At 38.8% G+C, this 22151-nt stretch overlaps 1 protein-coding gene across 9 annotated transcripts in view; it reads right to left on the reverse strand.

The window, feature by feature from the left end:
* ADAM23 (ADAM metallopeptidase domain 23) overlaps window positions 1-12630 on the reverse strand; it is a 71776-nt gene extending 59146 nt beyond the window's left edge. For 6 of the 9 annotated variants that reach the window (XM_030485450.1, XM_030485452.1, XM_030485446.1 and 3 more), the window contains exons 1-3: window positions 12174-12630; window positions 10852-11078; window positions 112-188 (exon numbers count right to left, since the gene is read on the reverse strand). In XM_030485450.1, the coding sequence (XP_030341310.1) occupies window positions 112-188; window positions 10852-11078; window positions 12174-12345 (476 nt within the window). In that variant the 5' untranslated portion in view covers window positions 12346-12630. Of the gene's footprint in view, window positions 1-111; window positions 189-10851; window positions 11079-11852; window positions 12136-12173 lie in introns of those variants that run through there. The other 3 variants (XM_030485453.1, XM_030485454.1, XM_030485448.1) reach the window with 3 other exon arrangements.
* Between the last annotated feature and the right edge of the window lie 9521 nt (window positions 12631-22151).

The raw sequence follows: 22151 nt of genomic DNA on the forward strand, positions 1-22151 counted from the left end.
GATAACAGCATATTTTTCCACAGATCTTGGGATTCCATGTGCCCTGACCTTGTATCATAAGTTAAAGACAACAAGAGCAGGAAAGAAAGAAACCTCAAATTGTGCACTTACTTATTCAGTGTGAGGTCAAGGATGAATTTGGAGCCAAAGGCCTCAATCTGGAAACTTGCCTGGGCCAGATGTACAGCCTGTAAACACGAACACACAGGAGTACTATACAGTTTTGCAAAACATTTAAAGTTGTCAAAAGAATCACTGAGCTTTATATGTAAATGTGTAATAAACACCTGTGACAAACAAAGTTCCGGAAAACCTGCGTATTTTCATGAATCTCATAGGCATATATGAAAAGCTTTGTCCTGGTACCAAATTTTGATTCAAAAGGATTTGCCTTTTTAGAAGGTAAAAGAAGAAAGAAGCAAATGGTACCTGAAAAGCATGCTTTCAAATACACACTCATTCCTCAAGAGAAGGAAAAAACATTATTCACCTAAATTCTATATTTTTTCCATAACTAGATGACTATGTAACAAAAGCATAAGTTATGTAGTATACTGTTCTTTTAATTAAGTTACTGCATCGTTCACTTTAAAAGGCCTAAAATAATTAAAACATCTAAAATGCACACCTTCAAACAAGAAGGTCATGGCACGACTTGTATTACATGTTACAAAAGACTCTGTCAGAGTAATCCCTTCACAATTAGAGGCTTGTACTTGGCATTGTAGCCAAGCCAGTGTACAGAACACTGTGCATACAACATACAACTCATCAACTCAACACACAACAATAAAAAAATCCCCAAAACATTAGCTTGTCTTGCATATGGAGTTAACTTTAACTTTCAGGATATTCAATTTTTGCCAGATATATAAATTGTATTCTTTATTCTTTTCTATACTGGTGTAGCTCAAGCCAAAGACATTTAGAACATCTGTTTTCTAGAAAAAATGAGAAGAGAGATGACCCAAGAATTTTGTTTTTGTGAAGACACTATTCCAACAGAGTAGAAGAGATTAGATCTGAATTTCATAGAACATCTTCCCTGATAATGTTCTAATCAAACCATGCTTACTTATATACTAATTTGCTACAGCATTAATAATTACATAAAGTTGGAATATTACTAAGCCCTTTAAAGAAAAACAGTATTTATTTTTTTCTTTCGATTAAACACCACAATGAATCTTCAGGTATGTCACAAAAACTATATAAAGTTTTTGTGACATAGCTGAAGCTAGTTTATGACATAGCTAGTTTATGACATAGCTAGTTTATGACATAACTTCAATAATATGAAGGTTAGCTTTTATGACCCATAAGGCCTACAATTTTGTTCTGTTTTGAAAATTTTTCCACAAAGAATAAATTCTTTATGTTCCTCTTCCATTCTTGCACTACACAGAACAGCACTGGTTTTCATCTTATTTCTCAGCAAAGGTATGCATCATCTTTCATAAAACCTTTCAACAGAATTTTAAAAAACTATTTCTAAAGTTGCTATGGTGACTAAAGCCAGCTGTGATGTTTCCTGTGTTAGTTTAGCATTCTTTGCCCCCAGAATGATCATCTCTCTGTTAACAGGGGCACAGAGCTTTGCTATCAAGCTTCTTTAAAACAAATGTGTAGTTCTAAAGTATTTTAAAGATGTTTAATATCATTAAACAGTCTCTTACATAAAGCCTGTTTTTTGTTTATTCAACAAATACAATAACTTTAAACAAGAATTTTAAAAACTGTATTCTAGGTGATACCTAAAATAAGATGGATGCAAACCAGCATCAAGCTTTCTCTCTGTTACAATTTTTGGTAAATATTAACAGCTGTCTTACCAGTCCACCAATTTGCTGAGGTCACACTGACCTGGCAAATTGTTTCCAGCTGCTCTGAATCACCAGAGTGAAACACTTGAAGTATAAAGACAAACAGGTGACTTGATGAAGAGAATCTGAATGGATGAAAGCTGGCATATATATTAAAAGACAAAGGAATAGGATCTCAGTTTAAATGCATGCCTAGCATTTTTGCACAGTGAAACCAGGGAACAAGTGTCACAAGGAGTTTTTCAAGCACCTGTTTGTTACCAAGATCTCATGTTTTCAACATGCACATGTATTAATTTATTTGATTTTTTAAAAAAGCGTGAAACTTTGTTGCAGGACAAGGGTTGCAGTTAGTTTTATCCCATAAAGATTCACTTAGAGTTACAGAAACAATTGCTTTGAGTCTTCTCCCCATGTAATGTTTACCTAAATTTCTGTGTCTTCAAATATATGCTACAAACAAGACTTCAATATTAACTATCTGGAAAGTTTAAAAGAGCATGTACTATTCTATTAAGATCATTCTGAAACATGAGAAATTATAACTACAGAATTGCTCTAGTTTTTATTATATTTTTTGTAAATATGTTTGGAAGTTTTCCAAAATATCTCCTGCTCGAAGATAAGCATAGTGATTTTGACTATATTGCACTCTTACATACAAACCATGAAGATAGAGTCTTTCCTTTAAGATAAGATTATCATTTATAGATCTATTGCATAACACGCCCACACATGTAACATGGCAAAACCTGACTGCCCAATCAGGATTTATTCAATGTAATTTATCAACAATGTTTACAAGTTGTTTTAGAAACAATACTAACTACCAGTGTTCCCAAACACTCTAGGGAGCCAAGTTGAGCAAAAATATAACATCAACACTGACTATATAATTTTTCAACGGTTAGTTTAGAACTAAAAATATGCTTTCTTTTCAGTTTGATAAAGGTGCAGCCTTTCTTTCACTTCTCCTACCAAACTATTCATTACTTAAAATGTATATTCTTTGAAACAGTTTTTGGAACAAGAGCAGCATCAAGGCTAAATAGTCACCTGCAAGAGAGAGAACCAAATATTTTGGTTTTCCACTTCAAATTTTGTTTTGTTTTTGTCACTACTGTTGTTCAGATTGACAATTCCAAACCAACTAAGTAAGGCAAACTGTTGAATATCTTTCAACATATTCAACATATTCAGCTACTTAACTGATTAAGAAAATGCTTAAGTGTGGAGGATGACATATGCCATAATAAAACACACTTCAAAAGCAATCATGCTGTACTGAATCAATCATGCTGTACTGAATCATGCCAAAATCCCAAAGCTTCAGTACAAGACTTTACAGACACTAAAAATGTATGCATATATATAAAAAAATAAAATAAAAAGAAATCCCTGGATAACCTCCAGATCAGGAACTCCCATCAAGGGCTATTAAATCCAAAACACAAGTTCTGGTTCCCAGAAGACCCTGAGCCACAAATTGCTAGTCTGGGGTCTAGGAAGTAGCACCCCATGACTGTTACACTACTATATCCCTCCCTAAGCATCTGCTACTGCCTGATCTCAGGGATACCCAGATGAACATCTAGTCTGATCTGCTATAGCTTTTCTTTTGTCCAGACAAGCATATCCAATGATACCTGTAAAACATCCTTTAAGTTTCTAAACCAGCAACCATGTATTCTTTATCTTTCTGTAATTTAAAATAAAAGTAACTTGTATTCTTGGTCTACGATACCATAAGAAAAAGTTCATCTTGTAGGATGAGATACAGTATCATTGCTGTTTCTGAAAACAATTACCCCTGTATCTAAAAACACCACTTGCTATCTATTAGTGTGCCTCACTTAACAGATGCAGCCTGGACACATAAGCAATTGCTGCAAGGCAGCTGACACTAACTTGCTGCCCTGCCATAGGGCATGTTCTCCACCAAACTCGGCTCAAACTACTGGTTACGAAAAGAACACTGGATTTTAGATCTCCGCAGTTTAGCAAAACCAGTTTTGAATTCCGATGAATATGATACACCACTGCTGCAACAAAATACAGATTTTGCAAAGCTAGTTGAATAATAGATAAGCACCTGTAAAAGCCATGAGCCAGAAATCAGGTGAAGGTAGTGAGACTAAAGTGTTTAATTCTGAAACTGACATTTTTCTTGTAACAAGTTAGCACAGAAAGCTACCAGTGAGTTGTCACCAGGTGTTTTAGCCGTTAACAACCCTCATGTACCACCATGATGGGAGGAAATATTTCAGAAAAGTGCCTGAAATCCTGTGATACAGCTTATTATTTCACAGTAGTCTCTTACCAGTTACTGTGTAATACAATGCCTAAAGTGTAATCTGAAACGTGGTGTTCTAATTGGCATAGGAATATAAATTCAAACAAGAATATTATATTTTGAAGTTACATATCTTACCATGCCTTTTCACAGGCGATTAAACATCACCTTCTTGTATGACTGGCATACATGGTTCACATCTGCATGAGCATTCTTTGCTCACAAGAACAGAAGGCCAAGCTCCTCTGTACATGTTTATAATTTAAAATCCTCTGCAGAGGTTCCTGCTTTGACAGCTGTAAACTACTCCAACAGCAAAGCTGCAAAATTACATAAAGTTTTTCTGCAGCAAAGACTTACTGATGATACATAGAGGAGTGGGCTGAAGGAGGGTGCGAGTATCATTTTTCCTGCTACCAAACCTGAATTTGAGAGGGAAAAAAAAAGGTCTTTTATTACTGTTCTGGAAGATTAGATTACTAGCATAGTCACTGTAATAAGAGATTCTTCATACTAGGGACATTCCAAGCGTGCTGTAACTACTTGTGGAAAGGAGTAGTTCTCAGGGGCATTACAAGCTAAAAATCCATATATATAAAGAATTACAGTTTCTTTCAAGTCGGTCATTAGCTTACTGTAAATTTCAAGATCAAATTAGACTAGAAGGCTGTAATTGAAATCTCAGTTCTACCGATCCATGTCACAACTTGAACGCTTCCATTGTTTTTATTGTTGCATTTGGGCATCTTTTGTCCATAATTTGCTTTGTCCAGACTTTCAGAAACTTTACAACCATCACCACCAAAAGTACTATATTGGTTTTACTTTCTTCACAGTAGAACTATGCCAAATGCAATGATCTGTTATCTCTTCAAAAATACCAAGGTCTGTCACAAGTCTTTAAACCAAAGTAACAGTGTTATTTAACTGACTGATAGTACTTTTGGATCTTTTGCTATATTCATACAGATATGATCTCCAAATGACCATCATGGCTATTAATAGTCTATTTCTGCATGTAGTTCTGCTGACTAAAATAATGGCCAAGAGCTGCTGCTCTCAGTACCTGAGCAAGGGGTTTCATCACTCCCGTTTTGGAATTAGAAACATAAGTCAGATTTAGATGGATTTTACACCATTAAAACATTTTTTGAGCTAGGCCTTCATTCTGAAAATAGTACAAGTTTTGTCACAAATGAATGTGACCTACTATACATTTGTTCCTTAGTTTTCTGTCAGCTTGTTTGCCTATCCTCAGACTTCATGCAGAAGCCATCCTTCTTTAGTGTTTGGAAAACATCTACTACATTGCACATATGCCAAGATAACTGTGCTCAGAAGAGAGCCGAAGTATAGAATTATTACAGATCTGAAAACTAAGTATTTTTCAATGGCATTTGAAATTAAAAAAACAATTGTTGGAGTGAATCCAGAGGAGGGCCATGAAGATGATCAGAAGGCAGGAGCCTATGAAGATAGGCTGAGAGTGCTAGGTTTGATCAGCCTGGAGAAGAGATCTTAGAGCAGCCTTCCAGTACCTTAAGGGGGCCTACAAGAAATCTGGAGAGGGACTTTTTAAAAGGGACACTTTTTACAAGTGACAAGACAAGAAGGAATGGCTGTAAGCTGACAGAGGGGAGATTTAGATTAGACATTAGGAAAAAGCCTTTACTGTGGTAGTGGTGAGGCACTGGTACAAGTTGTCAGAGAAGTTGCGGATGCCTCATCCCTGGAAGTAACCTGGTCTAGTGGAAGGTGTCCCTGCCCATGACAGCGGGGTTGGAACTAGGTGATCTTTAAGGTACCTTTCAACTCAAACCATTTTGTGATTCTGTGATTCTATAACCTTCCACTATTCACTGGAAATAAAGCATTTCATACTGAACAACATACCTAAGTATCAGAGCAGCATGTTAAAACTCATGCTTAAAACATATGGGACTTCAGAAAAGTTCCCATTGATTATTTATTTCTGGTCTTTAATGATTAACAATAGAAAAGTTACTTTGATGCACTTGACCCTCAAGCTTTGAAGGCTGTTCTCTGAAAGAATGGTTGTTGGCATGTGGGCGAAGACTCAGGCCTACCCCTGAAAGCAATCCTACTGTTGCTCTTTTAACGCTAGGGGCCAGAACCCACCATTCCTGCAGTACCCAGCTTCCCACAAATGCTATAAAACCTATAAACTTTTTTTTTTATTTCAGAACAAGGCCTAGCAAGTGCAATTGTTGCACTACCTAATGCTGAGGAACTGAAACATTTTATAGGTTTTCACTTGAAGTGACAATTGGAAACATTTTAGAAATATCATGACCCACCTTTCAGCTAGGAAACCAAGATGTAGATCTACTTGAGGACAAGTTGGCATAAGGAAGATGACTTTCTACTCCCAGAAACCAAAGAAGATAGGAAGACCAATTTCAATCCTCCTGTTAATCAGTAACTACTGAAGACACAAAGTCCAGATCAGCCTTTTACGTTAATAGGAGTTCAAATAGAATAGAGAGACAAAATTCACAAAATCATTAATTTGCAAGTAGTGTAAATTGAATCTGCACCACAGAAATTTCAGGGGAAGGAAAAAAAAAAGGCAAACAAAAAAGCAAAGCCAGCTGAAATACTACAATGGTTCTCTAACAGTCTTAAACTCATACAGATAAACCACATGAAGTTCATTCATTAGTTTGATCAGTTTTCATTATATGGGGATTAAAAGTGAAGACCTGACCTAAGATAGGCAAGGGAAGGGAAAACAATAATTAGCAAATAGGATTTTTATCTGGATTTTAGCAAGAATTCACTTGATGCCACCTCAAGAGATTCTTAACCAACATTTCATATTTTACAAAACAGGCCTGTTTTTTCTTCAATACCATTTCCTTTGCAATGGCCATGATACAGCTGTTTTCCTTTCATCTTAAAGATGCTTTCCCTCTGAACTTTTATATGCTATATACCAAAGTTGCACAAAGGACTGAAACAGCACTATATTTCAACCTCTAAAGCAGGGCAACATAGCAGAAAACAATGTTCAGCCTGGCCATATTTTCATTATTTAAATGACAAACAGATGAGCACCTGGAAGCACCTGCATGCCAAACACCTGCAGTTTTCACCCCAAGAAAATAGCCCAAAATGAATATAGGGGCTTTTTCTGGGGGGTGGAACAGTCTTCACTATCGCACTATTTTTTTTTTCCAGTCATTAGGGTCTGCAAAACAGTTTTTTTAATGCCTCCCTCCTGCCAAAAATTACACTAACAGTTTAGAATTATGCACTTTGCTTCTTTACAACTTCAGAGAACTTATGATTCAATGATTTAAAGACAGTTGTGTTTCTCTGGATATCCTTTTATTTGAGACCACATCTTGTGTTGCAAGATTTTTCCCTCTGCCAGCTACTGTAAGGACTTGGTCCTAGCCTTTTGTGACAAGTTGCGTCACATAGCAGTCTTCCTGCTACGTCCTAATGATCTTGTATACATAGTCTACAAAAATGAACCACAGCAGTAATCTGGTTCAGTAAAGAGATCATCAGTTCATTCAGAACTCTACTTCCATCTGCAGAAGTTTAGAAAGACAGGGCACACATGACTCAGACCTCTTCAGCTTGTTTAAAGGTTCTTGTAAGTTTCATCACTGTGTTTTTGTAAACAGATGTTCATTTTTGAGCATTTCACACCAAAAATAACCCAAGAACTCAAAACCAGCTAGCCTTAATTTGACTATGAGGAAACAGGTATACAGATTTTAGAGTCAAGTACCAGGTATTTAAAATATGCTTTTTTTTAGATCATAAAAAGAAAATAGATTGTACACTAGAACTCTGTCCACCTTGGAGATAGACCACTTAGCCAAAACTAGCATACCCTTTTTTTTTTTTTCCCCCACCAGTGAGAAAAAGCTTCTTGGAACAATAAAAAAAGGAATTAGAGAAGTTCTACAAACAACTGAAATCACATACACCCTCTCATTATGATGGCATTTTACCACATCCAATGGGGATAAAGAGGATCAGTGCTAAGAAAGCAATTTATTACTCAAATTTTTTGTTCTCTGGTACACTGTTTCCTTCTTCATCCCTTCATTTCTACATATTCATTAATAAGGTTGCAGACCCCTACTTTTAGGAAGAGATTTTAAAAAATAAAATATTTTAAGTCATTTTACATAATTGTATTTCTCTATCTTTACCTCTTTCTTCCTACATGCACACAATTTCCTCTACTCTTCCCCTCTCTTTATAGTGACTCAGCATTTCTGAGGTACTCAGGCCTAATCTCCCAAATAATCCATATGACTTATATTCTTCTGGCCACTACAGCGAAGCTTCACAGAAAGGGGTTTACTGAATAACATCCATAGTTCCATAGTTAGGGAGTACATCTACATCATATGCCTATAAATGTTATATTAAGACTGACAAGAAAATACAGGTTAAAGGATGTATGGTTCCAAGACCAGTAAAAAAAGAATAAATAGTATTTTTGTTCCTCAATTGTCCATTGTGTACAAACAAAAGGTCCTCATATTTGTCTTTACTTTTTTCACATGTTAAAACTCAATCCTAAATATAGATTTCTTTCTTTACCTAACTATAAAGGTATTTTGGTTATTTCTTTTAATTACCAATGTGGGGAGAGCAAAATCATGAAAGTATTATTTATTACAATATAGCATTTATTTTAATTCTGGGAAAGGATAAAAGCAAGTACTAAAAATCCTCCCCCTCCCAAAAATCAAAACCCTTATATATTCTAGGCAGAATTCTCCCCTCCCCCCCAATTATTGCTCTACAGAGACCAGTTAATGTTAAACAGAACAAAGTTACTAAATATTTGCTACCATATTATTGGTAAAATAGATGGAAGGGCAAACAAATGACTTCATGCAAGGAAAGACACAAGAGGCAAGTTGGGGGTGGGAGTGTGGGGGAACACAGGACCCTCTAACGTGCTCTGAAAGCAAGACATGCAAAAATCAATGCAGAAAAGGAACATAAACAACACTTTCCTTCAATTAAATGGATCAAAGCAATTGAAGATTCATGCCAGAAGGATGAAGTCAACATAATGTCATTTTCTATGGAACTCCAAGCTTAAAGAACCCTTACGTGAGAAAACCTGCAGTGTGAGCATTCCCTACTCTTAAAAGGGACACAATGAGTAGAAAGCAGATCCACTTTACGCAATACTCAGCAGCAAGCACACTCAAGGAAATCAATACCAATTCTGTTAGCACTGATTTCTGCAGAGCTTTACCCCCAACAGGCAGAGATCAGGCAGGGCATAGGAAGGATAGGCAACGGCAGCAATGTTCTTGTGGGCAGTGCTGGGTAACTGAAGAGGATTGACAGGCATTCTCCTCTGTGGATTCCCAAGAAAAAAACCTCATGGAGAAAGAAACATGAAGGAAGCACTATTCCCAAAGGCAGGTCTGCAAGCACTTGCAAGATCTCTTTCTTTCCACTCTCCTCTCCAAAGAGGGGAAGAGAAAGCCCCTGTTGGTCAAGTTTATTTAAAAGAGAGGTCTCACTTTAAAGGAATATTAGTTCTGAATGTAGTATGCTCTTAACTAGCTCCAGTTTCTAACATCTAAACAGTTTTTTTGTGCTACCCGTAACATACTGGTGTATTTAGATGCCTCCAAAGGCACATACTGGTATCCAAGCTCAATAAGCTAGGAAGCAATCTTTCTTACCATTAAAATACCAAAACGATACAACTCATCTTTTTTCCAAGGGTTTAAACCACAACAAAGGGTTATACAGTGCTTCCATATTAATTCCATATCTGAAATGGCATATAATCAATATCAACAAAAGCACATATAGTGTATAATAAATTCCCTTTCTAAAATTTCAAAAGAAATGCAATTCAATAGGTAGAAACTCTATTATAGCCAAGCCCTTCAGTAATATTATACACACTGATCTGCTTTGCTGCCTTTCTTCTCTACTGTGACAATCACTTCCTATACAAACTATAGTTACCTTCAACTTTACCTTTTTAACTCATGGGAAGAAATTAGTTTTTTAAATAAAAATTTATAAAAATGGAATAGAATCATTTTAAAGGGTACCTCCTAAGCAATATGGTTTAGAGTAGGTTTACTTGTTTAGCAAGTTTTTTCATAACATTAAAGTTTGTCCAATCCCATGCAATTTCAGAAAAAAATTTACTATCTGCATCTATACAAAATGAAATATTATCTCTTGTCACTGAAAATGAAAAACACAGGTATTATTTGACAAAATCTGGTAATACTTTACAGTGGTCTTCACTGGTCATACACTAGCAGGAAACCAATACTGCATTTATTAGGCAGTGCATGACAGGCACGTTCATGCTGCAGTTCAGGATTCTAAAGAAATTCCCTGTGCAGACGTTTCTGCAGTCTAGAGCTATTTTGGAAGAAGCATGTTGTTGATGATGGTATACCATAAGTCAAGACACCAGAACTACACCGATTAGACAAGTCAACTTTGCATAATTCCCATTCGTTTTACCTACAGTTGAGCTTTTGAACTATGCTGAAATTCAAAATAATTATATTTAAATTAACACAAGGGAAATTACAGTCTTGTTTAATTACATGTCCTCCTTTAATTTCTAAAAATGGTGGTAAGGACCACCATTAAGTCTCAAAGGTCTGTGGAATAAAACATGCAAACTCAGTTCCACATCAGATAACTACCATTACGAAAATTCTGCAGATAAGCCTCTTTTCATCCTACCTTGTCATGTTTCTGCTGGTGCCTTGCCCTAGTATCCAGGACATGGTAAGGGGTTTCAGGGTCTCTGTTGATGTAATAGATTAGTCTTGAAGGCAGTGTGATTTCTTTCTGGATTGCATTGCTGTAGGTGTTATTTTTACTGTTGCTGCTTTTATTCTGTTGAAACGTATTCTCTTCATCTGCCAGTACTCCCCCTGTACCGCCTGCTGTTTCATTCCAATGCAGGTCTGAGGAAAAAAGATATGCCAGCCATAAATTAGATGGCAAAATGTGTTTATTTTGTTTAAAATAAAATAAAAAAAAAAAAAAGAAAGAAAAAAGCTACATATTTAGCTTGCAGTATTCTAATATTTTATTAGTCACTCAAGCAAACAAAAAGATAGCTTAGTCATTGAACTAGACCTGATTCATTTTTTCACATGTAAAAAGGTTTCAGAAATAACATTATTTATTTAAACGCATATACATTTTCATATGCATTCATAGATTATAAATATTTTAATGCCTCTCAACCTCCAAGAAGGAAAAAACCCCAACACTTAATGGACATGTAGTTACTCTCTTTGATAGCCAAGTTCTCTTCTCTAAGACACACACAAAAAACAAATGTACACCTACAAAAGACTAATTCCCCATGTTCCTAAGACAAGCTGAATTCAGAGTCCATGCACACTGAATGGTAAGCAAGACCCTTTACATAATAGCAAGTTTTGTACCTCTCTCTTTTAACTTTTACAAGAGCCCTTTTCTTCAGTGGCAGCTTTTCAGATGAAATCCTGCATCTTTCCTCATTAAAATTTCAGGATACAGTCAATCAACAAGCAAGGTAATAAGAACAGTAATAACATAAGGCACAAGTTGACTATATTCAGCATTCCACATGTAAACTATACATAATCAAAAGCAAATAAACAAAAAGCACACACAAAAATCCAACTCCAAATCGGCTTCCCAGTCAGATCCCCGTACACATGCATCCTAACACACACACAAAAACCCACCTAAGCCTTTTTTTGTCGCATACCTCACCAGCGTTATTTCTACGCCCAGCATTCTCTACCTGAAACACTGCAGCACTGGCTTCAGAAGATCAGAGGGGGGAAAACCTCACATTTCTCTCCTTTTCGTAAGCAAGCAAGCCGAAACAGACACGTACACAAATATGGAAGGGGCAGAGGAAGAAATCGTTCAGGGGAAATGGATGCATTCGGGGTTTCTCGCCCGGGGCGGAGGCAGGGGGGCCGGGGAGCAGCAGCCGCCTCACGCACACGAGCACACACACACACACACACACACACACACACACACCCCGTCATACCCACCGGCGGCCGCCGCAGCCGCGCGGGCCCGCGGGCAGGAGGAGCCATGGAGGAGCAGGAGCAGCGAGACGAGGCGGCCGAGGAGCGGCAGGAGCGTGAGGCGGCAGGCGGCGGCGGCGGGGAGGCGGCGGCCGCAGCGCGGCTGCCGCAGGGAGATGCTGCCGGGCGGCTTCATGGCTCATAGCGCCCCGGTGGGGGGGGGGGCTGGTGGGTGAAGGGGCGGAGGGGGGCGGCCGGCCGAGGGGCAGCGCGGTACCCTCACCCGGCGGCGGACTGCACCCGCGAGGCCGGGCTGCCCGGGCGGTGGCGGAGGGAGGGAGGCGGCTCCCTGAGGCGGCACCCGCCCGTCTGCCTCCTCTCTCCGCCGTTACGGGAGACCGTTACCTCAGCGTGAGGGAGGGAGGGCGCCCGCGCGCTCGCGGCAGGCGCGTCCCCGCGGCGGGCGGGGCGGGCGCTGTCCGTTGTGCTGCCGCCGAGGGGCGGACGCGTAACCCCCCCAACCCCCCGTTTTGCTGCTCCCGTCAGTACAGAGGGTACCGCGCCCCATTAAAACCTCGTGTAAAATCAACGGGAAAGGCGATCCTTTCCCGCTCGGCTTAACGCAGCGTCGAGACCTAACGTTAAAACTAACGGCCGCACCTGCGACACATGCGTCCCACGGCAACATTTGAGGTGTTCTACTGAGAGCTATGGCTGTGTGGCACAGAGCGGAGTAACGCACAGGCACCCGCCCTTGCAGCGCGCACAGCTGCAAGGAGGCGAGTTTGGGAATACTCAACTCATTTTAAGAACTTCACAGAGGGGGGAATTGCTTTGGAAACTGGCAGCCTCGGGCAGGGCTTGGGAGAGACTTTGGATGAGCAAAGCAGCAGCCACAGGCCAGTTTGTTGCCCTGAGCCGGAGGCAGGAAGCTCCTGCTCTCCTGCGCAGGAAAGGCAAAGGGGCCATTTCACAACTTGCAGCCCTCGTCTCCCTCATGAACCCTCTGCCTGCTCCAAGCGTGGTTCTAGAGCTTCATGTTGCTTCTGCTCCCTCCAAACACCTACAGCAAACACATTTGTTCCTTGCATTTCACCCCTTACGTTCTCTTCTTCAGGCCCTGCAACCCACTCATCCCTACTGACTGCAGGCAACTTGCAGTGAAGTGGTTTATGGAGGTGAAAACCAAAGGTTACCGAAAGAGTGAATGCATATTGACAAAGAAAATGGACATGTGTATGATAAACAGAGAGTAGCGCTGCACAAAGGTGCACGATGGTGACCTGGTATAAATCCACTCTGGCATAGTGTGTTTGCCAGCAGACAGTCTGGACCACAAACAGAAGTATTAGCACATTTCTGTACAGTGAGTAGTATCTCTCATACTTCAGCCTGCCTGGGGTGAACCACTAATATGAAGAATATTTGCAAAGATAAAAATAGCTTCACAGAGATACGAGAAGATTAATCTGCTGTTTTGTATTCATTCCATGGCTTCAGGAGTCAGAAAAGCTGGAAGCTGAGTTCAGAGACAAGTTTAGTTATTGCGTTCTTAGTGCACATTTTGCCCAGCAGACTTCTAATACCCAAGAACAGCTATGTTTTATTTTGGTGCGGGTCTTACTGCTGAGGAAAAAAAGATGTTTCTCCTTTTTGGCTGGATATTGCTTTTTGTTTGTCAGCTTATTCATTCTAATCCAAGTCTATGTACCACATGGATTTCCAGAAAGATAGGAATTTTTTCTGCTTCACAGAATTTTCTTTAGATTCTAGCCTGAATTCATTATCATTATTAATTTAGACAGTATAAGCAGTTTTACAAATCATTACCATGCAGACTACTTCATAGCAGTAGTGCTATTACTTTAAAAGGAAAAAAAAAAAATTCTGAATTCTCATTCTGGTCAAATAGGTGCTACTTGTGGAAGCTCAAAATCGAAACATGTAGCAGCAGACAAACACATAGAAGACCCATGGGATGACCAGGTGTGAAAAAGAACAGAGAACATGCCTTAGGACTTCTCTGTTGCTTGGGTCGAGGGAGAAAGCTGTACCAGTTTTCTATATAAAATGGTCTTCCTTGATGCTTATGCTCCCAGATACTTTCCATGCAGCCCAGCTAAGCCTAGCTGTTCCTCATCATTAAGTACCACTAGAATATTTAAACCAACAGCAGCTCTTTCCTCCCCATAAATATATAAACAGATCAAAGGACTAGTTATGTTGGTGCATCTAGATCTAAAATAAATAAATAAAATTAAAAAAATATTTTAGGAGCAAAGAACAAAAAAGTCAAATGACCATACAATTTAAACAACAACAACAAAAATAATCCAGAAACTAACTTCCACCACACAACAAAAAACCCCAAGAAGTCTAGCAATAATGAATATTAGAAACACCTGCTCTCTGAAACCATCAGTGGGTCTGTGCCACCTGATCTAGATGACGATGTCCCTGGCCATTGGGGGGGGTTGAACTAGATGACATTTGAAGGTCCCTTCCAACCCAAACTATTCTATGATTCTGTGATTCTTATTTTTGCTATCCAGATTTTGAGGGAAGAAAATAATGATTGCCCCTTTCTACAAAGGTTGTCTAGAGCAAAGATTTTCTGAAGTTCTTTTAGCTCATGTGCAAGTCCGCAGCAGAAATAATCACCTGAATAACCATCCGAAGCAGACGGTCCTGGTTTCCCAGTCCCTGATGGATATGTCACTGTGTTTCATAAACCTACAAACCTTCAGATGCCATGTGCAGGTCACAGAGCGTAATCAGCTCAAGATGAAATACCCCACCAGGAATGACAGCTGGTTTTGTTGTGTTTTTTTAAACTTACTTTCATCTTTGAAAGACACTATTAAATAATCCCAGATAGATTGCAATGCAGATGTCTGAAAACAAAATACCAGAAGTGTGGATTATTTTACCAGCATCTGTACCAAATGAAATTGAAATGTCTAAGTCAGAGGCACACAGGAAACTGCTGATAGCCAGTGCTTCAGGACTGGCTACGGAGCAAATGCACACTGTGCAAGGTATATACATCACATTTCACAATCTCGGTGATAAATAGACTTTAGACCACATCTCTGGGTGATTGCCCGGAGCCTTTAAATTCATTCCTCCCTTATCAGGATGGGGGTCAGTGAGCATATGGGATGCAACTTTGTAATGCTACAATTCAAATCAAAAAGGCTTCAGATGCAAAACTGATGATCGTAGTCTTGGCTGCTCATATTGACAGCCAGCTGGGAAATGTTAGTCCAGGCTCTGTTAACCCAGTGGTAAAGATACAACCTTCCAAAATGATCAAATGCCTTTTCTGATATCACCTGAAGAGATAAAAAAGTTAGCATATCACTTAACCTGGGAAAGCCTCTATGTAGGATACATTTTTAAAGAACTTGCTCCTTACCAAGGCATAAAATTGATCTTGCCGAGTGAGCACAATAAGACTGCATCTTACTAGGAAATAAAGCAAAATTATGGATTTCAACAGTAGTGTCTTATCTAACACTTATTTCAAGAATTCAGTTAGGTCCTGTAACAAATGAACAGGTGGGACATTCCTGGATATTCCTCACAGAGACAAACTGTTTACTGCTTTATTAGAAAGAAGAATATTTCTGTTGCAGATGGAATAGGAAAGAGACAAGTTCAGGAGATGTAAACATGGATGACTAATGTATCAAAAGGTCTTTGCAAGGATGCCATAAGAACACTGTCTACCGAGTTTATGATAGTGACGATAATTACAGAAGAGGAAACCACAATATCAAATATTCAGTTTAACAGGAAGTTAAGCATAGGAAGACTAGCATAGTTACTTTGGTAATAACAGATGATACCAACTGGGCAGCTCAGGAGCGGCCTTGGGTGATAAAGGATATAACACCATAGGAAACATGCAGCACAAATAGCAGAGTAGGAGCAGCCATTGCTGAACTCTGCTCTCAAAGAGTGCAGTAGTCAAGTATGATTATGATTTATTCATATTACTGTAGTACTCGCAGGCTCAGCTGCAGGCCAAGGTCCCACTGTGCTCTGTGCTATACAGTCACAGGACAAAATGACAGACCCATTAGAGAAATTTCCTTTTGATTTGCAATAGCAAATAACACAGACAGTGCTGTAAATAACAAAAGAAACAGAACAGCTCTGGGAGGGCTACCAAGCACACTGCAGGTCTAAAAAGCAGTAATTACACAGGGGACATTGAATAACAATAGCACCTCATTAGCTGGCACATAACTAATCCACACAATCTGTAATTTGCATGCAAAAGAAGGTGGTAGCCATTCTGTTTCTCAGCAGGGGTTAACAGCTAAGACAAAGCTGTACTGAAACGTCATGCTACTCCTATGTTATATCATATGCAGTGTAAGTATAGATAATTTCTACTTAGAAGAAACCTGGTAATTGCAATGAACAATGCACTGCATTAGTATAACTTTTTTTTAATTCTACATGTTTGAATACTCACTGATTCTCCATGTTCAGCTATTCTCAAAGAGCTCCTCAGTCATTAGTATGAAAGAGAATATAAGAAAATGTTTCTATATGAAGGGCTGTTACAATTTATTTTTTTATGTGACCACCTCTTGCTACACATCCCACCACCTAACAGCACAGCAGCAACCCAGCATTTAGTCAGAAAAATAAGTAATTTTCATTTATTCTGTTTCTTTTAGCTTCTTTAAATACTTTTTAGCACCTAGGGGGTGAGGGAGGTGGAGTGTAAGTCTTGCAGTAATGTGACACACACATTAGACATATTCAGAAAACAGAGCACTGGTTCTAGATTTTTTTGAAGCAAGCATTGTTTTCCAAACTGTAGGTCTAACAGAACAGGGTTTCCATTGCTCTTCACTTTTCCGTCTTCCTTATCGCAACCTCATACTCTTCAGAGGAAGAGCTTTCTTCTGTTATTTAGTTTGTAGTTCAACAGAGCCATAAAAACAGCTTTCTCCTCCATGTACAACAGTGGAACAATGTACAATATTGGGCACAACACGATTTTAAACACAGTAATACTATAAAATAGAATACAGTAAAAATGCCACTTTCCCGTCAGAACTGTCACTCATTTACCAAGATCTGTGTGCACATCATCATTAACTACTCCTCTCACCAGTGGTACACAAATGAACTCTTTTGAGAGTACCGTATGTTCCAGCACTCCAGGTTAGAATATATGCAGTATTAGGATATACTTGCCCGCCCCCTCTCATCAACATTATGAAATGTTAATGTAAGGTCAGGTGAAGAAAACAAGATCATCAAAAGAATATACCTTACTAATGTTCAGCAAGGAATGAAAGAGAACACAGCTGCTAATAGTAAATGAGTCAGAGGTTTTATTAATTGCAGTTCAATTTGTATCCAGGTGAAACTTAGCCTCAGTAATCTACTTCTGACTGCAGGAGAAATTTATTTTGAATAGCACACCAGACTAGTTTCAGAATTAACTCACTGTGTACCCTTGTATAATTCATTAAGCATTCATAGCCAAAGGATTTTACAAGTTGTTTAGTAGGATTCCTCAGCAGTGTTTGAACAACTGCATGTAAGTCACTGTAGACAAGATACTACAGTGAGGTGTTTTTGCCATCAGTGGAAATATTATGATACAAAAATCTCCAATCATTCACCACATTGTCCAATTTATTAATAAGAGACAAAGCAGCAGCAGAAACATGCTGGTCAATGAGGCTACCAAGAACACATATGTTAGCTCTTCTGATACAGATATATTTAGCAAGTAAAACATATGCCACCAGCAGAAAAAAAGTAATGCTGGTCTTCTAATAAGCAAGCACTTCCAACTGTGGCTATGACATCACCTGATCCTTGCTAGCTCGTTTCACTTTTGGGAGTTAAATTGTAAAAACAGTGTCAAGAAAGTAAGATGGGATGGCAGAGGAAGCCTAACTTAAACAGGTACTTTGATTTACATTTCCTTCAAACTAAATACATGGAGTTCACATCCCAAGAACTTGCCATAGCTGATCAAACACTTCCAAGTGGCAGGTCCTAAAAAAGCCAGATTGCAGCTATTCCAGTGCAACTTTGCAAAGGAGAGGGAAGACATTATAACTCTTTCCCTGCCCCACTTGCTTATGTCCAGGGGAGAAAAGGCCTGCAAGGGATCTCTGGAGTCACCAAGTCCAGCCCCCAGCTACCACTGGCTGTTCCATTCCACAGCTCCTTTTATACGTTGCATTTAAAAGTAGTTAGGGTTTTTGCCCTTCAACAACCACTGGAAGGCTGTTCCAGAAGCTGATTGTTAGAATCACTAAGTAAATCCTCCTACTTTGCAGCCTAAATTTATTCATGCCTAACAGAAACCCATTTGTTTTTGTGCCAGTGCTAGCATTAATAGCTCATTCCCCCTGCTGGTAGAAATGACCAGACTCTTAATGGTTACAGCATCTAAGCCCAAGCGATAGGTGAAAATTTCATAAGACTGTAGTTGAAAACATTAAGGATGTTTTACATTCAGCACAGAGATGCCCCAAATAGCAAGGACTGCATTAGCATGAGAAGCAGAAGGAACATGGCCATGCCAGTGTAGCACATGCCTGAGCTACTAAATCTCACTGGGAAAAGGAACTTACTAGCTACAGCTACTACTAGTTGGAAGCTGGTTGGCTAGGCATGGACATGAAGCATTTAAAGGTGTTATACCTGATTTTCTTATGTTGACCAAAAAATAAAAATAAAAAAATTCTTCCTCCAAAAGTTTGCAGGCACTGAGGCTGCTGCTTAGGTAACAGACTTAAACACAGCCTTGCCTTCTACACAGTCTTGCATTCAGCAGTGACTCCTGTGCTGATGCTGCTGCCATTGCTACTGTCCTCCCATGTTATCAAAGGTAGGCAAAAATGCTGAGAAGCAGCAATGTTAGTCAGAGAGGGCAAATCCTGGCGTTTTCATAAAATGCAGCTCTACAAGATAGGGGGGGGAAAAAAAGAAAGAAAGAAAAAAAAAAAAAGAAACTGCTATATCCAATTAGATGTCCATAGACAAATTTGGACCAGCTTCCCTGCTTCTTCCCTAATTAGGGATGAATCAGACATAAAACACTATCCTGAAAGATTCCTATTTGAGGATGTATCTAAGATTTTACACTGATGCCTCTAAAAAGCCTAAAACATTTAACCATAATTTCTCTAGAGAAATGGTCTGAATTTTTAAGAAAAATCAGTGCAAAGTATTATTAAAGTGTTGCACTGAAGTCATAGGGTGTCCCCGACACTAAAATATATTTTTTGTCATATAAATAACTTTCAGTATTGGATGTGGATCACAGATTGGTGTGTTATCATCCCCCGCACCAAAGACCTTCTACACTAATTTCCGTACAAGTTCAATACATAACCAAAGAAATTCCACTTTCAGCTTCTCCCCACCAATCAATCTGTTCCTATGGATTCCCAAATTGTAAAGAGGACAGTCACAGATTTGGCGATTCTCATGACCCATCTGCCAAAGACATCATCTGGTAATGTCAACATATTTGTTTTGTAAGATGGCAACAAAATTATGCACAGATCCCAGTGAATGCTTTGCATAATTTTTGCTGTTAATTCCTTGAGCACATTCTTGCCATCTAAGGAGGCTACAGTAAATTCTTGATCTTCTAAAACCGAGAAAGAATCACAGCCAAATAATATTTTACTAGCTTACTAAACTCGAACAGCAGTGCCATAATGCAGCAGATACTTCAGGGCATTACGACTTCTGCTTTGTCAGCTTTGTACAAAGGTAAATAAGACCCAAATTTCATTCGAGGGTTGTGAAATTATGCCCTTTACCCCACTGCTTCCATTCTTCCCCTCGCCCACATGAGCTCACACTTAGTCACCCTTCAAAGATCTTATTATTTCTCTATATGCATATGTTCCCCATGATTTTCTGGAGTTGCTTATCCCACTAGTTAACTATAAGTTTAAACACACATTATTATTTGTTGTTACTATGGAAATGTAGCTTTTTTTTTTTTTTTTAAGACTTCCTTGGAAATTAAAGCAGCATTATTTTATCCTGTGTGGAGTACCTTTGTAGCATACATGATTGAAAAGGCAGCAGTTTTTCTATACTACCCCCTGCCAAGGGGGGTTTATTCAAAACCCATACTTCAGAAATAACTTTTTCCATCATTACTTACAAAATTGCTTCTTACAGGGAATTAACTACTTTGCTTTTCTCTCAAATTCCATCCATATCTTTTGGCTAAGAAATGCTGTAACTTTAACCATCCTTCATTTTTTCATCCTCTTCATCCTAGTTTTTACATGTGAGCACCAGAAGTCCCATAAATAAAGAAGGGCATCACTTCCTTTCTCAAGACTGCTGCCTTGAGAAACCAAAGGCTTCAATGAACAGTGATGTCAAAACAATTTCTTGCTGCAGATGAGCTAAAGTGCATGGCAAAGTTGTCTGTATGCATACACATACCAGCTACTGTGTGAAGTGATACATTGCCAAAAGCAGCTCACACATCCAATTAAGGTTGAGTTGCACCAACTACACTATGTCACAGTTAAATTTCACATAAATACTAAGAAAATCGTAGGAATGAATTAACTTGCAGCAGAAAGTATCTGCTTCTTGTAAGCAACAACAGAAAATTAGGTACTCCTTTCTATTTGTAGCTGAAAGGGACCAGTTTGCTGATAATCAAAGCATTTCAAGCATCAAGTGCCTGAGCAAGACTCAAAATCAAAAGAAATCTCACCTCAGGTTAAATTTGGTTTCAGATCAAACCCTCTTACCATAACAAATGCATACACGAAGCTTGGATCATGGGGCTGCAAAATAAAGAATTTAGTTGTAGAAACTTGAATTATTTATATTTTTTATTATTTTTATTACTGTTCTCATGTGCTGATACTGCATGTGGAGCTTGGAGTGCAAAATAATTCCTTAAATAAACAAATGTGCTTCAACTGGTAGAACTTGGTGGATCAAAGCATTAAACAGCAGGGGAACATGCCCAAAGGTACAAAGCAGATTAACTGCACAGTCAAAAGGACAATCTGACCTCTGCAAGGCAAAGGCAATTCAAGGCCCTTCCCACTGGACAGTGTTTTCCTGCCTTTATTTTTTCATATTATTTAGCCCCATCCCAAAATTATGTTGCTCTCTAATACAGTGGCATAGTCAATGAACTTCCATTTACCAAAGAGATCCTGCTGAGCACAAAATGTCTCATTTTCCTCATTCTACCTCTAGATAAATTGACTTTTCTTGTAGAAGAGAAAACTGCTTCTCAACAACCACAACCATCCATTGATTCAGTGACTGTTTAAGCAATACAACAGTCTTTCACAACATTATACCACCTACAATCTTTGTGGGAGAAATGACAATAGTAGAATGGGACAAGGAACATCACAGTAATAAAAAAAATGCTTAGAATGAAGGCAGCGTAATCAGTTATATCATCTCTTTTGCATTATTTTGCCAAGTAAGAGCCACAAGAAACCCATGCAATTCTATTCCTGCTTCAGGAAGGGTGGCCACTCAACTGCACAGTTCAAAATATCAACCTGTTTTATGACAGCTAAAGAATGACTCTATTTTATTGACCCTAATTGTTTCAAACTTGACTTTCCCACTCTACACTGCAGTGCAGCAGCCAGGCCAGTGTAAAATAGCACTAGTTATCATCTAGGAGGTACCATGCTTGAAACCTCTCCCTGGTTTCCAAGCATACTTAGTAATTTCTAGTTCAAGAACAGCCTTTGCAGATGTGGGCATATGGTAATATCCCTCAGCCTAGGCTTAGATAAGCATACAAATAGGCTTAAAGTGATATTTAAATGCTGGTTTCTGGAAGCCTTTTTTGATCCCAGACATATGTGTAAAGGCAACAATTTGCAGAGCCAAAACTAGAATCTGTACTGGAAGCACTAATGTGCTTATCCAGTCCGGGTATAAAATGTTATTTGGCTTATATGAGCTGTCATGCAGTGAACTGCAGAGCTTAAATTT

This window comes from Strigops habroptila, chromosome 5 (assembly GCF_004027225.2).
Source record: "Strigops habroptila isolate Jane chromosome 5, bStrHab1.2.pri, whole genome shotgun sequence".
In the NCBI taxonomy this organism is placed as follows: Eukaryota; Metazoa; Chordata; class Aves; order Psittaciformes; family Psittacidae; genus Strigops; species Strigops habroptila.